The following is a 17,904-nucleotide window of genomic DNA, read 5'->3' as shown; positions in this document are numbered from 1 at the left end:
TCAAAGTCTCAAAGATATCCATGAGTTGCTTTTCTTTCTTTGGTTTGACTAACCTTTGAGGAAAGGGGGGTGAATTTACCTTCTCCATTTTGTTTACCTTAGAGGTTGATGGTTCATCTTGAGTTGCTTGAGATGGATCTTCAGTTCCAATGACTTTGCCATTCCTGAGAACTGTGACTGCTTTCAGCTGCTGGTGACTCCCTGCGTTAGGTATTGTTTGGGCTGGAAATTCTCCTTGCTTCCTCTCACTCAGCTCCTTTGCCATCAGCCCCATTTGGTATTTGAATGGCTTGATCAGTCTTTGTATTGAATTGTTTTTGATCAGTCGTGAATTGCTGTTGTGAGGTCACCAGGTTGTGTATCATATTCTCCAGTTGGTTCAACTTTGACTCTTGAGTTGGTTGGCTTCCTTGTTGGGGCCCCTTCTGCTGTCCTTGATTGTTACTCCAAGAGCAATTGGGATGGTTGCGCCATCCTAGATTATAAGTGTTGGAGTACGGATTGTTCTTGTGGGGGTAATTGTTTTGTCCCACATAATTCACTTCTTCTTGCTCTGCAATTGGAGATAAAGGACACGTCTCAGTAGTGTGATCTAGATGGGAACAAATAGCTCATACCTGGATTGGTATGTCCTATTGCAGAGGTGAAATATTCTGAGCAGTCATGGCCTTGACAATCATGTCCAACTTCTTTTCCACAGTGGCCATCTGATTGGGAGATCCTCCATTGAAGTTCACTTCATACATGCCCTTGCTCTTAACTCATCGCCTTCCTCTAGAGCAGAATTGCTGAGAATGCTCACTCAACAATTCAAAAAGCTCCATTGCTTCCTCACTACTCTTTTCCATAAGTGCTCCTCCACAAGTTGAATCAACCATTCCTTTGTTAGTATCATCTAAACCTTCATAGAAAATTTGTACCTGATCATCTTGAGGGATGTTGTGATGTGGGCACTTTAGAAGCAATGAATTGAAGTGATCCAATGCCTCAAAGAACAGATCTCCATCTCGTTGTTGGAACATTTGAAGCTCCCTTTTAAGTTGTCTTGTCTTTTGAGTTGGGAAAAACTTCTTCAGAAACTTGGTGGCTAATTCTTCCCAAGTATGGATAGAATCTGCAGGCAAAGAATTATACCACAGTTTAGCATTATCTTTCAAAGAGAAAGGAAGTAGAACTAACCTGAGACTCTCTAGAGTTAGGCCTTGGACATGCTGCAACTTGCATAGATCAAAGAATTCTTTAAGACGCAAGTTTGGATCCTCAGTAGCTGTGCCCCTGAAGTGAGTCAATGAATTGAAGATTTGAGGACAAATATAATAACTGCCTTCCACCTCCGGTTGATATGCTATGCATGAGGGTTGATGGAGGTTTGCTGGAACGAATGCTTACTTCATCGGTCTCCGCACCGGTGGTGGATTTGCCTCTAGTGGTCTTGGCCCTATTAGATTCTCTTGCAAATTTTCCATCTCAATTTCTTCCTCTTCTTATTTGTCTCTAGGTCTTTGTCGAATTGTCTGCTCAATTTTAGGATCGAGTGGAATGACGGTTGAATCTTGAGATCAACGACCTTGCATCAATTGAGTTACTTCTTCAGTCAAAGTAGCTTTAGTGCTGCTGGTCCAGATGCTCCCTGGAATTGCGCTCGGTCGCAGGTTGGTGCGCTCGATCGTAATGCGCTCGATTGCACTCAGCTGACGTTCGATTGCAATCACAGAATGCTAGTCCGCAACCTAAAACAGAAAACAGAAAATAGAAAAAATTAAGAATCAACAGAAAATAATTTTGATAAAAACAAAATTAAAAATTAAAAATTAAAATAACATAAATAAGGAAAATAATTTTAAACAAAATTGCCTCAATCCCCGGCAACGGCGCCAAAAACTTGTTCACAATTACCTACCTAACTTAATAGGCAAATAATTTGATATTTTACCTGCAAGTGCACGAGGTCAACACAGTAGTATAGTGTACAAATACGGGGTCATTCCCACGAGGATTGCTGAATCTTGTCTAAAATCAATTCCCATAGTAAAATAAAACAAGAGATTGGATTTAAGTTGATAATGATAAAAAGGTAGGGCTTAGATATCCACCACTAATTATATTTAGCTAATATATCAATATGTCAATGTTTTGATCATGTTATGAATATCTAATGTTTGTCAACCTAAGGGCATTGGTGTCTACTCCTTAAACTATTGATTTCCCTAAGCAACAAATTAGGCATGGGTGTCTACTCTAATTCTATTCTTTCTTAAATGATCTAGCATGGGTGTCTACTAAGTTGTTCTTTAAGAAAGCATAAAACTGTGAAAATCGACAAACACATGAGGCCTAGGGCATCGGTGTCTACTCCCGGTTCCCCATGTTTAACCCAAGAACCTAGTGTAGATTTCTTTTGTTACTTATGTTAAACCCAGGACTCGGTCATCCAAATTGATTTAACTAACTAGTCCATACCACATGCACATGTTGATCAGGCACACACATATGAGAAATTCATGAAATCGGGAATTAATCAATTTAGATATCACAACAAGATCATCACAAGGGCGCGCCAATATTGAATATCAACTAAACATAACTAGGGCTTCAATCTAACCGTACTAATTAAATTAGTTACACATGAAGTTGATGTTAAACATCTTCATAAAATAAAAGAAAAGAAATGAAAAGAATAAACCTGAAACTTGAACTTGAGAACTCCAATTCTTCTCCTTCCCAAGCCTCCCTATTCTAGAGGCTTAAGGATCTATTTATAGGCTTTAGAAGTCCTTGACAAACTAGTAAACCTAGGAATTTTTTAGGGTTTCAAACCTATAACAATTGCGAGTTGGAAAACCCTAATATGGAAATACTACTATTCTGGCTGCAGCTTTGATGTGTCTTCTGTGCACGGGTGCGATCAATCACAACCTGTGTGCGCTCGATCGTACATCTGTGATCGAGCCTCTTTTGTTGTGTGCTCGAGCTCTCATGGCCACTTCATTCTTTGTCTTCTCTAGTATTGTGTTCGATCGTAGAGATCCTATGATCGATCGTAGTGTCAGGGGCTCCCACTTTTCCCATTTTCTCTCTTTGAGCTCAAATCTTCCAGATTTACTTCATTTTCTTCCAAAAGCCTATAAAAGTATGGAAAACATAAAAAGGAATTAAAATGGCCTAATTAACTAAAACTAAAAGATTAAAACATGTAAGTTAAGGGCTGAAAATATGAATATTTTAGTACTTAACAAGGATTTCAAAGGATCCTTTGTCAAGAGACTAGGGAGTGAATCTTCTACATACTCTTCCATATTGTCCACAAAGAAACACTCATTCTGATCAGGTGCTTGCTGGAATGCAGTGAATATATTCAACCTAACCTTTATATTTCCAAATGAGATCTCCATGACTCTAGTCCGACAATTGATGCATGCATTGGCCATGGCTAAGAAAGGACGCCCAAGGATGACTGGGATCAGCTTCTCTAGATTGGGAACGGGCTCGGTGTCAAGTACGATGAAGTCCACCGGGAAGAAAAACTTATCCACCCTAATGATGACATCTTCTACAATCCCTCTTGGCTTCTTAATGGATCGATCAACCAGCTGCAAAATCACTGTGGTAGGCTTTAGTTCACCTAGGCCAAGTTGTTGATACACTGAATATGGAAGTAAATTCACACTAGCTCCCAGATCTAGGAGTGCTTTATCAATCTCACTCTGTCGGATGATGCATAAAATTGTAGGGGATCTAGGGTCCTTGAACTTCGGAGGAGTGTTGTGCTGAATCAAGGAGCTTTTGTGCTCAGTAAGAAGGACTTTCTTGGGAATGTGATTTCTGCTTTTCGTCTTTTGAGTACATAAGTCCTTAAGGAATTTTGCATAAGTAGGCACTTGTTTGATGGCATCAAAGAGTGGGAGGTTGATTTTTGCCAATTTGAAGACCTCCATCACATTTTGTATTTTATCTCCTTGTTTCCTGAAGTGAGAAGGTGCCTTGAGATGTTTTGGGAATGGGCCTGAGGCTCATATGGCATCTTAAGAGTGGGAGCGGATGAAGACAAAGCCTCAGTGCTTACTTGCTTACCATTTTCCTTCTGCAGATTCTGTGGGATCTCAGTTTGCTCATCCTTCTTCTTTTCCACGTGATTGTCTACCACTCTTCCACTCCGCAATGTGGTGATGGCTTGGAATTGTTGGTGATATGAAGTACCCTCATCTACCATGTAATGTCCCTTTGGGTTGACCATTGGCTGACTTGGAAGCTTCCCATCTTCCCTCCTGTTGAGGGCATTAACCATCTGTCCCATTTGAGCCTCTAACTTGGAAATGGCTTGAGAATGAGAGTTCATTGTCTCCTGTTGAGATTTCACCATCTGATTATTGTCCTCCACTTTGCTAAGAATATTCAACACCTTATTTTGAAAGTCAGTCTCTGACAGAGGAGGTGATGCGGCCTGATACTGCTTCTGTGGAGGCCGGTATGTGGAAGAAGGTTGGTAGGGTTGCCTGTTAGATTGAGCTTGATTGTGTAGTCCAGGAGCTGAGTTGCCTGAAGATTGAGCCTTCCATGAGAATTTTGGATGACTTATCCACCTTGGGTTATAGGTATTGGAATACGGATCATTACCCAGTCATGAGAATGATGCATTGACGTGCTCATTAGAAACATCAGCAAAATTTCGAGCAGTAGGACAATCATTTATGTGATGCATAGGACTAGAACAAAATGAACATGGTTCGTGCTGTGTGTGCATGTGAGCAGCATTAGGAGCAAAACCAGCAGTCATCATCTACTTTAGTAGCTACATCCGAAGAATGTCTTATTTCAAAAAGACCTTCAGTCTTTGGTGCTTTAAGTGCAGGTGTCCTACGTCTAGTGGATGCAAGATGAACATAATTATTACTCAAGGAATGTGATCTTCAAGATTCTGTTAACTGTTTAGTGGAAAAAATTTATGTTTTAAGAAACGACAATCTAAGGTATCTTGAAGATGTGTGTTTGTTGGAACTTAAAAAGAGTAAGTTGATTAATGACTTGGGTGATTCACATGCGATTTGTAATACTTTGAAATCTGAAAACCATGTGCTAATCACCAAGTTCAAATCCCTTGAAAAGGAGTTGAATGAATCAAGGAATCACTTTAGAAAGTTTTCTAGTGATAAACTTGACAATTTGTTGAAAAACCAGAAAAATGCTTGTGATAGATCTGGTTTGGGATTTGATAAATATGCTGCTTCTTCCTCTAACCCTGTTTCTTCTTCCAAGATAATTTTTGTTAAATCAGAAAATGTGGAAGAAACCAAGGAAGAAGGAAAGTTGGCAAGTGCTCATTCCTCAAAGAGAAGAGGAAAGGAAGTCAAGGCTAAGAAGAAGGAAATAACCACCTCGACTTCTACAGGTAAGAAAGGTAAGGTTCAACGTTCTCAACACCTTTTACCTAAGAGCAATTTTTATCCTTCTCAAAGGTTTGCCCAAATTTGTCATCATGGTGGAAAAATAGGTCACATTATACCTAATTGTTTTAAGTTGAAACCCCATGATCATAAAAGAAAAACTTCCTACTCTAGGAATGATTTTGAAGGGTTATGTGCAATGATGAAAAACATGATGACAAGGTTGGACAAGCTAGACACCAAACCTACACCCCTTGTTAAGAAAGTTTGGGTAAGGAAGGATGACGCCATTCACCTTTTGCAAGGGAATGGTAATGGACTCACCTAGTGAAAGGTGGTCACAAGACATGACTAGGATTGCTAAAATTGCACATTCTTGATATCCTAGTTCATGTTATTTTGTGTGCATAACTTTTTAGTTTTGCATATTTTTGTTTTCATATATAGCATCTTGTTGTGTTTTTTGTTTCACATTTTACACAAGTTTGCTTTGAGAATTCTACCACGGCACAATCAAAAAGGACTTCACTAGAAATTCATGTGTTGTGATATTTGGAAAAGTGTATGGACGAAATGTAAAGTGAGGACCACCAAATTTCTTGTCTATATGCCGATCCTATGTCCATAAATATGTGGTGACTAGTGGAGGCCTAGAAAATAGTTTTAAACCAAATCATACTCTATAGAGGACCTATATGATATGAGTTTAAGGCTAGAGCATGTTGTTATGTTGTGCCTTTTGAATTCTCATTTCATACATGCATCCTATAATGTTTAGGATTTTTGTTTTGCATGTGTTGATCTTTGTTTTTCTTTCCTATGAGTGTTTTTATTTTGTTATGATAAAATTTTTTTAAAAAAAAAATGGGAAAGTTGTTGGTATTGTGTGGCACCTTGAGTTGTTAAGATGGATACATTCTTTAATTGCTCTTCAAATGCTTTTGAGATATCCTCTTAACTTATGTGCCTTGGAAATACACTTATCATGCTTAGGTTGATTATCTTTATAATGAACCGTTATTTGACTACTCAAGCATATGTTATTGTGGCACATCTCATTCATGCTAATTCTATGCACTTAAGCTTCAAGAAGGAATGTCGATCTATATAAATTCGTTATGATGGACAAACCATATGCATAGAATGGAGTTTCTTGTAGGTAAGATTGACCAAATGCTGGTTGAACCTAGAGCCTAAAAATCTAGCTCAAACCCATGTCTTGACCTTCTTTTGTTATGATAAAAGACACGTTCTCAAAGAGAAAATTCAAAGTGAAATGTGCAAAATGCCATAATATTAAAAAAAGGAAAATTTCACTGTGTCTATTTATTTGTGTTTGGCTCATCCACAAAAGAAAAATTTTGGATGTAGCTTTGAGCCTTATGCCAAGACTTAAGGGGAGAGTATTGGATGGGGATGGCTAGGCCCTAGTAAGGTTTGACTTCTAACCTAAACAAACTATGAATTTCCTTCATATGGTTTAGAAGTTTTATGTGCTTTATTGTCTATCTATTTTTGTCCATTGCTTGGCTCTTAATTGAAGCTTGCCACACACAACACAATGGCTTGGATAGTGATGGTAAATATTGGCATTGCCTGAAGTATAAAAATGACATGTTCATTCATCTTTTGATACTCTTGCATGCTTTGGGTATTTTCGGCTCATTCAACAAGAAGTTATTTTTATTAGCATTTCTTGATCATTAATTGAAGGGGTAATTGCCTTTTGTCCCTATCAACAAAAACGCATTGTCACTTTACCCCCATGAATTGACAACCTTACTGCTCGACTCTATCAAACTACCATTTTGTGCCCAAAACCCCCATTCCATCAATCAACCACATTAAAAAACTTGAAATGACTCAAATACCCCAACTTTATATACAAAAATTACATATAATACCCTTAAAATTAAAACTTTTATATATATATATATATATATATATATATATATATATATATATATATATATATATATATATATATATTATTAATGTATGAGTACTAGTTTCAAAAAATATAAATATATTAAAATTAAAAAGTATCTTCTTCTTCATCCTCTTCTTCTTCCATCGCTTTTAACGAAGACTACAACAAAAATTTGTTATCTTCTACTCTGAAGTCATCTAACGAGGAAAAGATCAGAGTTCTGAGCTTTGTTAGTATCAGCTCCTTCACGGTTAATATTATTCGGTATATGTATTCGAAGGACATTGGCTCAGAAAAACAAAGGCCATTGAATTTTGTTATTGTCAAAACTCAAACCTCTGATCTTTCCCTCATTCCCTTCCCCAGATGATACGATTTCTGTCCTTTTAAACCCTCCACCTCTGTTTCTGACAAACACGTAGACAAACCCAGAAACAGAAATACCCCAAAAAAACAGAGGAGGAAAATAAAGATGACACCCAATATCCAAACCATTCTACTCTCGATCCTCCTCCTCCCCACCATTTTCTTAGCAATGGTGACCATAATATCCCCATTTCCTTACCAAAACCCCAGCCACCTCTGGGGGTGGCCAACGTGCCACCCCCTCCTCCAAGGGGATGGCTGCCAACCGGCAAACACCCCCTATTTATTTTTTATTTTTTTTAAAAAAATTAATTTATATATTTATATTTTTGTTTTAATTTTTTATTTGGGGGTATTTCTATCTTTTAATGAGATTTAACATTTAAAAGAGAATATTTTGTCCAATTTAACGTGGTTGACTGATGAAAGGGGGGTTTTGGGCACAAAATGATAGTTTGATAGGGTCAGGCAGTAGGGTTGTCAGTTCATGGGGGTAAAGTGACAATGCATTGTAGTTGATGGGGGAAAAGGTAATTACCCCTTAATTGAATGTATCATGTCTTTATAAATGCTCACCTAACAAAGAGAGAAATTGGAGTAAGGGGGAGAAATCTTTTGTTTTTGGCTCCCCGTTCAAACGGTGCAAAGTGACCGTCTGAATGGCCCCTGCCCAGGTATGTAATCCAAGAACTCTTATTTTCTCCTCCATGACAAAAACTCCTCTGTCTCTCGTGCCGCATGAACTACTTCTTCCCCAAATCTTTTGGGTCCTCAATTTTAGTGGTTTCTCTTTTCAAATTTCGAACATAATCCAACCTCATTGGCTCCAAGGTATGTTTTCTAAGATTCAATCTTCTCTCATGTCACATTTTCTAGAAGATTTGGAACCTAGGTTTTTCAAGGATGGGTTTTGAGTTTGGTTCGAAATTTTCATACTCCCTTTGTAAGAATGATAGCTACTTGTTGTTGATATGTACTAGCTATTGTTTGGTTGTACTTAGGCATGTATTTTCATTGTCCATGAAATACTTTTCACATGTCTATCTTCAAATGCATACCACATGTTCAATAAAATGCCAAAATGAAGTCTTTGAACTCATTGTTCATTTTTCTTCTTGAGATGCTTCATTTATGTTGTGGTTATGCTTTCGGCTTTGATTGTGGTGTATGTGAGCATGATCTTTCATGAGTATTGTGTGACTTATTCACATATCTAAATTTCATGCACACCACATGTTTGATAATCTGCCTAAATGACATTCTTTAGCCATTTACTTCAATTCCTTACTTAAATTGCTCATGTGTGTTATAATTGTGGTCTAGGCTTTGATTGTGAGGGATATAAGCATGATTCTATTTGAACACTTTTGCCATGCTTAAAACATGCATCACATCTTCGATGAAATATCTCAATGATGTGTTGTTGGTCAAATTCCCTTGTTTTTCTTGGATTGTTTATGAATGGATGTAATTAGGCTTAAGGCCTTGTTGTATGATAATTTTTCATCTAGCCATGAATCATTGTTCACATGCTTAAATGTCAGGCACACCATGTGTTTGATGAAATGCCTTAATGATGTTTTTAAGTCTTCAATATCACTTGTCGTGGCTATTTCATGTTTACACTTACTCCATATCATGTGTTGCTTGTATACTAACTTGGAGTCAAGTGTGTAGGTACTATGGTGGAGTCGTCCAACGCTTATAGTCCATCATACCTTACAATGAGCTGTTCAAACCCTCCCCATGCAATGTTTGTACGTCTTGAGAAACTTGTTGGACTATCATATCCCCTTTGACCATTTGTGATAAAAATGGGGAGTAGTATTGGTTAAGGGGGGGAAGTGTTGTGAAGAGCAGTCTTGTGTTCTTTGGGGAGTTATGAATAAGGGGGAGTAATGTCTTTTATGAGAATAACTTCTATAAGGTCTTGGCACAAGCCAAGTCCTTTGTGCCCTCCAATAATAAGTTAACACATCAGCCTAGAACAATAAAGGACTTTATCATGAAAACACCAAATCAAGCCTCTTTTATCACTTATGGACAAAAAAACCCTCATCATTTACCTATTAACTCTCACCTCTCTCTAAAGAAAAACCTCATTGCTGCAACCCATGCTGAGCGCCAACCCAGGAAGAAGCTAGAACACCCATTTTACACCTCAATCAACCCCACCAAGAAGCCAAATACAAGGAAAACAAGAACAATCAAACCAAAACAATCTGATCAATAACCTAGTGCATATTGCAATATTTACATAATTCCTTCAAAAAATCCTTTACCTTTAATACAAAAGGAGAGAGGAGAGAGGAGAAAGGAAAGCAGATTTGCTCTACCCACAATGCATTTTCCAGAAATCTTTGCAAACTGAGTACTTCCAACCTCTAGTTTTCATGAGTTCTTTGATCTATCTCCTCTCTTCACTAAAACAAACATTTTTTTTTTTCTGCGTCCTTCAAACCCATAACTACTTTAGTTACTAGGGTTTATTTTTTTGCCTCTGTAACTATTTGAGAACATTGGGTCCATTTTCATCTCTTTTTTTTTTTTTTAATAAGTAATCTTAACCATTTTCATTGATGTTTGGTATTTTGCTTGGATATTGATTCAAATAAAAATGAGGGAGAGAGACGGATAGTTGTGGCAAGAAGGTGAGAGATAAAACGTAAAGGAGGAGGGTTTTTTTATCCATAAGTGATCAAAGAGGTCCAATCTGGTGTTTTCACAATAAGGTTATTTGTTGTTCCAAGCTGATATGTCAACTTATTATTGGAGGGCACAAAGAGCTTGGTTTGTGCCAAGACCTTATAGAAGTTATTCTCATATTTTATTGGAGTGTTAGTTTTATTTCTGCCATTGATGGGATACTCACTTTGAGGGGAGTTTCTGTTTACTGCAAATCTTGTGTTTGGATTTTTGCAATATGTTATTTTGTGGTTTTATCACCGAAATGCCAAAGTGGGAGTCTGTTAGATATTTTTGTCAAATATGTAATTGGCTTATTTCGGTGATCAAAATAGTGTAATTGCATCCCAGTTGTAATTTGACACCTTAAGGAGCAGTTTGGAGCAGTTTCAGAGAAGGCCGTTCGCAAGCCGCGCGAAGCCCGTCCGGGTGTGCTGCAGGATGAAGATCTCCATACAAAAACTAGAGGAGTCCGCGCGCAGGCCATCCAAATGGTGGAAGCTACGATGGTTGAATTTTTGCCCGACAAATTAAATGCACTCTTGGAGACAAGGCTTTGTAGCATTTATTGCTAGGCCATCTGGACGAACCCTATGGCTGTTTGGACGAACTCAGGTCAAACTGCGTTGAATTTTCCCCCGACATATTAAATGCTTCCGGGAATCACGGGGAGTCGGTGCATTAAATGCTAGCCCATCTGAATGGCCTCCTAGCCCGTTCGGACGGCCTGTGGTCAGAAAGTCAGCACCGTGCATTAAATGCTTGCCGAATTGTCAAGATGCAGTCCACATGCCGCCATGCCATTGCACCAACATGAGTCTGTTCGAAAGGCCCCTCTTCCCGTCCAGACGACAAATCAGAAAGTCTCTTAATGCAGCTGAAAAAGACACCTCATTTCTACCTATAAATAGAGAACTCATGCAGCTCATTTTGATCAAGGAAAATAGAGGGCAGAAGCACGAAATTGAGAAAGAAATCCTAAGTGCTTTGAGTGAGTTTTTCCTTGTGTGCTAGGAGAGGTTTTATGTTGTGAGCTTAGTCTCTATACTCTCCAAGAGTTGTGCCGTAATTTATTTTCAGCAACTTGTGTGTAAATAGTCGAGGTAACTTGCAGCTTGTCAGAGGTTCTAGCAAGGGAAGTCGATAATAGGGGTACTAGAGGTTCTGAGGGGATTACCGTAGTAGCCGGGCAAGAAGGGTCACTTGTCTAGACAAGTTCATGTCAACTACAAAGGCTTTGTAACTATAGCAACTTGTATTTTCTCCTCCTTTTATATAGTAAACGATTTCTTAGGTCCTCTGCCCTAGAGTGGTTTTTCCTTGAAGAGGTTCTTCATGTTTCCACTTCGTAACCAAAAATATCTGTGTCCATATACTTTGTTGCTTCACATATTTTTGGTGCTTGACTGTTGCTTGTGTTAATTGTTAATTCCGCATTATTTATAATATACACCTATTCACCCCCCCCCCCTCTAGGTGTACTTGAGAGTCTAGGTTGTAACTCTCAAAGTCCCTGAAAATCAGGTTCGGACATGTCCAACTGCTATCCGGACATGCTGTCTAAACTGAACTCTCAGAAAACTGTGTCTGGACGTATTAACACCCTGTCTTGACATGTCAGTCTTTGTTGATCTCTCTGGAATTACTATAAGGACCTTTCTTTTAGGTGTCCAGACACATTATACTGAAAAACTTTGATTTCTTCAATTCTTCATACTTAAACTCATTTTCCAACTGATTACAAACATAAAACCGAATGAGCCAAAATAAAAGTAACAGACTTGACATCTATGGCCCGGAGTAAATTTTTCATTACAACTAAAACAAAGACCCCTCTCCCTTCCTTTTTGCATCTCTTCCCAAAAAAGTCACTTGGCTATGCCTAATGGTGTTAGACATGAATTAGTAGGCATAGTAGAGTTGTGTGCATATCGATAAAAATTCAACTTGGTTGTGCGCGACATATTTGGATGGTTCTCTCCACTCGTCACCTTGGGCCAACTCAAGTTGCCAGAGTTCTCCTTTGGCGGATGAGATGTTGACCCTTGATCATTTTTGTCTTTCTATGTCGAGGAGTGAGTTTGAAAAATTAATTCCCTAAGCTCATGGAACAAATCCTCCATTTTTGACTATGTAGCCACCTTTTTCCTTCTTTCAACTCCAGGACCTCAGCTTCAAGTTTCTCAATACAATCTTTGTTGGTAGACATAGCTCTAATAATACGTTGATGGAAACCCACAACAATGAATAGAAATAGGCTAGAAATAATAGTTCCTTTCAGGTAGGAGAGACCACAAGACTCCAATTAGGGCTGAAGATAAACCACAAACAAGCTTTTGCTTAATAATTCTCAATAAATGCTTACTTGCATTGATCCCTTATTTATACTACTCTTCTCTATGAAAACAATACGTAATAGTAATACTAATGCAACACGTAAGGGAATTAGACTACAATTAGACTACTAAAGACAACATAAAAGCTAGAAGGCTTGACTATGGAAGATAAGTTTATAGACTAAAGATGATAAATAAGTATTGGACTAAGACTTCCACCACTATTGCTAGGACTAGGACTCTTATTAATGCTAGGTGTACATTGGCTTGGACTTCTCATGGGTCTTGGCCTTCAATTGGACGTGGAGATCTATCATTAAGACATTGATTACAGTGTCTTATATAACGAAGCATCAAAAATGTCTCTAAAGCCAAGAAAAGTTGTTTAACTCCACGCTATCTAAGTAGAACTTTTTTTTTTTTTTTTTTTCCTGAACAAATTAGAATCTTATTGATATAATATCAATTAAGTAGGGGCAAACTTATAGTGACCCAAATAATTAACTAGGCTAATATAGCTTGGTTATAGGGTTAATTGGACTTTTGGGTCACTAGGACTAGTTAGGAGGGCCATTTTGTTAATTTTGGACCTTTTGGTCGAACGCTCGTTTGAGGACCAGCCCGAGGGTACGTTGACTTTTGGTTGACCACTGGATTTTTCCCGAGCGTACGAGTGAAATCCTAAAACCATTAGGTAAATAGTACGCGAATGCTCGGCACTGTAGTACCGAGCGCTCATTGCACTGCAGGCCTGCTGCTGCAAAGCACACAGATTTTCTACCTTATAAATACCCCCCTCTCACACCATTGCCACCTCATTCTGCCCTCTGAGCCCTAAAGAAACTCTGCTTGAGTGTTGTTGTGAGCTTGAGAGATGTTACCTTGGTGTTCTTGAAGAAAAGGAGGAGTTTGTTGAGGTTCTTGCTATGTAGAGGTAATTATCATCTCTCTCAAGTGTTTTTCCTTAAGATGTTATGCTAGCTTGTGTTTTATAGTAGCTTAGTTGTTAGAATCTAGAAATATATGTCTTAATCTTGTTATAAGCATTTCTTGTTGTTTTGGGATAAAAGGTGTTAGAGGACCTTTCATAGCCTTATATCCAGCTTAGGACTGCTTACAAGATCGTTGGACCAAATGAGGTTCTACCGAAATCTCTCTGACTGAACTCTCAGCATCGAGCCCGAGTGCTCACCCACAAGCAATTTCAAGGATGGAAGTTATTTTGCCTAGTTGTTCAAAAGCCTCTGTTTTCCTGTTCTAGGTTCACTTTAGCTTGGACATAGGACTAATATTAGGCTTTCCACAAATTTGGAGAACTCGGACCCTTTAGAAGAATTTTTGGACAACTTATATGATCCGGGTGAATACAAACTCACATGATACTAGCCAGTATTTTTTTCGCATTGCACGACTCTATTTTGTGTACCAAAACATGCATTTTTACAACTCTCATGAAATACATTTTGCTATGTTATGAACCCTACATTTTGTGAAAAATGTGCTACTTAACAAGATAATGAGATGATGAAACTTGTAATAGTAGGCATGTAAAATATAGACAAGACTAATTGCATCGTATGACATAGTACATCGGTATGTACGGGATAATGGCCATGGGCTTACTATACGTGTTAACTCTATTGTCAAATGTGTGTGTGGATGTGATATACGAGCCTTGGATCCAATGGTTATTTGGTAACCGGTGCAGCCTTAATGAGCGGATCACTACAGGACGTACATCATTAGTAGCGTGGGCCACCCAAGGTCGGACTCGGTCAGGCTGCTAGTGTTATGGATGGTAGCGTATAATAGTCGAGGCACTGGCATTGTATTACAGATCCTACGGGACAACTCCAACCCTACTGAGAAAGAATAATATCTGAAATAGACCCATCAGTTGAACTATGACATGATTCTCATATTTCAACATATATTATCTATATATATTGCATTTATGAATAACTGTTATGCCTAAAATGCTACATACTTCTTCAAACGGAGTTCATCACTAAATGGCATAAGTATCATGTGCAACATAGAGGAGGATGGATATGTCGTTAGACTTACCCCTGTATGTTTCCCCCTCCATTATGTATAAATTGCGCGCTAGCATAGAGGAGGATGGATACGGACAACCAGCTGGTGGTGGCCAAGGACCTGATTCGGGTAATTTTTTAGGACATGGACCCGGTTTGGCTCAAGTTCATGTGGGATGATGGATGAACAACTCAGGCGGAGATGATTGAGATTGTTATTATGTTAGCACTACTTAAGTTCAGGCGTTGATCTTGTTATCTTTCTTTCAGACAATTATCTTAGCTTTGTAATATATTTGATCGGTCTTTGACCAGAACAATTTAAGGATCTATTTATGCTATGATGTTTTATCGTTACTTTGGTTGTTATAATTGTGGTATTTAGTTATTACTTTCTTATTCTTGTGGTTGAAAGTCTTCTGCTGTAGTCTCTCTCTTAGAAAATCTTACGATCCCTAAGTCTTGTTCTGTGAGGGATAAGGCTAAGAAGGGAACCATGGAGTCAATTATCAGTCAATTGATTTTTACGGGGTGTTACAAAACTGCTCCCTAGTTACAAAACCATATATACAATTTGAAATTTCTTCAACCCAAAGTTTATCCATGGTGCGCATCTATAATAAACTCCCTAGTAAGACTATGAGCGGCATAATTCGGATCCCTCTTTATATGTTCAATCCTCCACGATCTCAGTGGGTGCAACCCCACTTTCATTCCATCAATTAAATGACCAAACTTGCTCAAATTTTTTTCCGCCAGCTTGCCCCATTAACAATGTGTAAGGCACCCCCCTCCAAAACTATATCAAAGAAACCCATCTTCCTACATAGATCCACGACATGTATAGCGGCCAGCGCCTCAACTACGACAGGTTTGATCAAGCAACTCCGTGTAGTACTATGCACCGACAAGACAACTCACTCATGATCCTATACTATGATACCAATCTCAACACGCCCATGAACTTTATCCACCGCTTCATCCCAGTTTACTTTGCACATACCTATGGTTGGTTTTTGCCAAAGTGTTGGTGGTGCTTGGTATGTAGGTCGCCCTGCATCCATCTCTTTTGTATTAACCCTTTTGAAGTCATCAAGAGAGCTACTTGCGTCGCAGAAAACTTGGTTAGGATAAGTGAAATCTTCTCCATGTACCATCGCATTTCTGCAAAACCAAATTTTACGAGCCATCACCGCCATAAGCTCAATTTCCTCCATGTCGCATTGATCTATCATAGTTGTAACCACATGAGAAAAGGTGAGACCCTCATCAATGCCTTTTTTGAAGTTTTTTTTGGCTCACCTCCCCACACATCTTGTGCTACAAGACAACTTCAAAGGATATGTTTCATTGTTTCTGCCCCTCTCTCACATATGGGACATCGAGCATCATGTGTTTCATCAAGTTACAAAGTGGTTTGTAACTAATTCATACAAACCAGTTTAATAAAGTAACATTTGTCCCTTAGCATGTGATAAGCACATATTTTTGTAATAGCATATGCTTCTCATATATATTTTTTAACAGTATTAATACAAAAGCATGTGTTTATCACATGTTAAAAGACACATGCCACTTTATTAAACTAGTTTATATGAATTAGCTCTAAACTAGTTTGTAGCTAATTTTTATCCATTTCTAACTGCTAGAATTTAGAAGATTATACTGTCAAAAAAAAAAAAAAAAAATCAAAGAATTTAGAAGATTAAAAACTAGAAAAGGGAACCTATTTATTTTTAATTTGATAGAATTATTGTAGCATATTTGGAGGAAAACGTCTTGAGAACTCGAAAAGACAGATCAAAATCATACAGAAGGAACTCAGAGAAGAAAAAAAAAAGGGAAGAAGAAAAGAAATAGAATTAGTGCTGGATGTTGGCAAAAGTAGGGATATACATGAATAAACTTATAATGGCCACAGGATACCACACTTGATCTTTTCCATTTGTGTGTGGGCTGGCTCAGACTTTTATCATGGCAATAGCACCTCTTTCCTTTTCCTCTTTTCTTTATCGTTGCCAGATCATATCAGCATCAACATATGCATGCACCTAGAGGAAAATCCAGTAGACAATTGGGTAACAATTATTAATTTTTTCCTTTTTTTGCACTCTTCTCCCGCTTTGGATAGGTTGGCTTCTTGATTGAGAAAATATTATAACTCTGTCATTGAAATTATAGATATATAATTTCATTCATCACCCAAAAAAAAAAAAAAAAAAAAAAAAGAGAGAGAGAGAGAGAGAGAGAGTGGAGAACAATTTTTTATGCGTAAAATCTATTTCTTCATTTCCCTTTGGAATTACAAAACAGCTTCCCAGATAATTAAGTTAGAGAAGGAAAAATAAAAATACAGCGGCAAGCACCACTAATAAACAGAATGCTTGTCTAGCTAAATTTATTTGCCTCCCCTTTGTTTGGTTCTTTTCCCACAAAAAAGGAAAACATGGTGTCATGTCTACGTAGATCAACAAGAGTGAAAGGACAAAGCACCAGAAAGGTGGGGATGGGAGTGGTTGTGATGATGTTGATGATGATGGTTTGACTCTTTCTCGATCCGCCACCGGAGATGGAGGAAGTCGTCCACCGAGCACGGCAGCCTAAGAGGGCCGGTGGTGTGGTACCCATAAACCTCATGAGCTTTCTCCAAAAGTTTCTTCAATAAAGGATGGTAAAGATAGGATATGGGAATCACAAAACGCTGGCACTCGCCATCTTCATCCTCCAACCCTACTTGGACTGCAAGCCATCCTTTCTTCACCTTCATCTTCTTGTCCTCCTGCATCTCTTTCTTGATTAAGGAAGAGTGTATAAAGAGGAAATGGAAGGCTAATCTAGGGCTTTGGAAGAGTTTAATTGGGATGTAGAAGTACTTGAGTTGCTACTTGTGTTGAATGCCTAGGAAAGAGGGGTTTATATATATATATATATATAGATAGATATAAAAGACCAGGACTCCAAAAGGAGAGGTGGGTACTTGGAATATTTGTTCTAATTAATTAAAAATGGTAATTAAGTGTTTTTGCGTGTGTAATTTGTCCTTAATACGGAATCATGTTGTGGCTTTTTGGGAGGTCTCTTTCTCTTTTCTATTACATGATTATGATTCCTTACTGTGCCCACCCCTTTACTGTGTGGAGGGTACCATGCATGTTACAGCATCTTTCCAC

The 17,904-nt window shown here is 38.2% G+C and overlaps 1 protein-coding gene across 1 annotated transcript; it reads right to left on the bottom strand.

Annotated features, from left to right (window-relative positions):
• Positions 1–17,043: 17,043 nt before the first annotated feature.
• Positions 17,044–17,627, bottom strand: LOC132166774 (auxin-responsive protein SAUR32-like). Its single transcript, XM_059577658.1, has one exon. It carries the CDS (start codon positions 17,517–17,519, stop codon positions 17,202–17,204), a length of 318 nt encoding a protein of 105 aa, XP_059433641.1. The 5' UTR covers positions 17,520–17,627; the 3' UTR covers positions 17,044–17,201.
• Between the last annotated feature and the right edge of the window lie 277 nt (positions 17,628–17,904).

Source organism: Corylus avellana, chromosome ca11, assembly GCF_901000735.1.
Source record: "Corylus avellana chromosome ca11, CavTom2PMs-1.0".
Lineage (NCBI taxonomy): Eukaryota > Viridiplantae > Streptophyta > Magnoliopsida > Fagales > Betulaceae > Corylus > Corylus avellana.
Note: the sequence above shows the minus strand (reverse complement) of the source record. Positions and strands in the feature narration are given on the sequence as shown.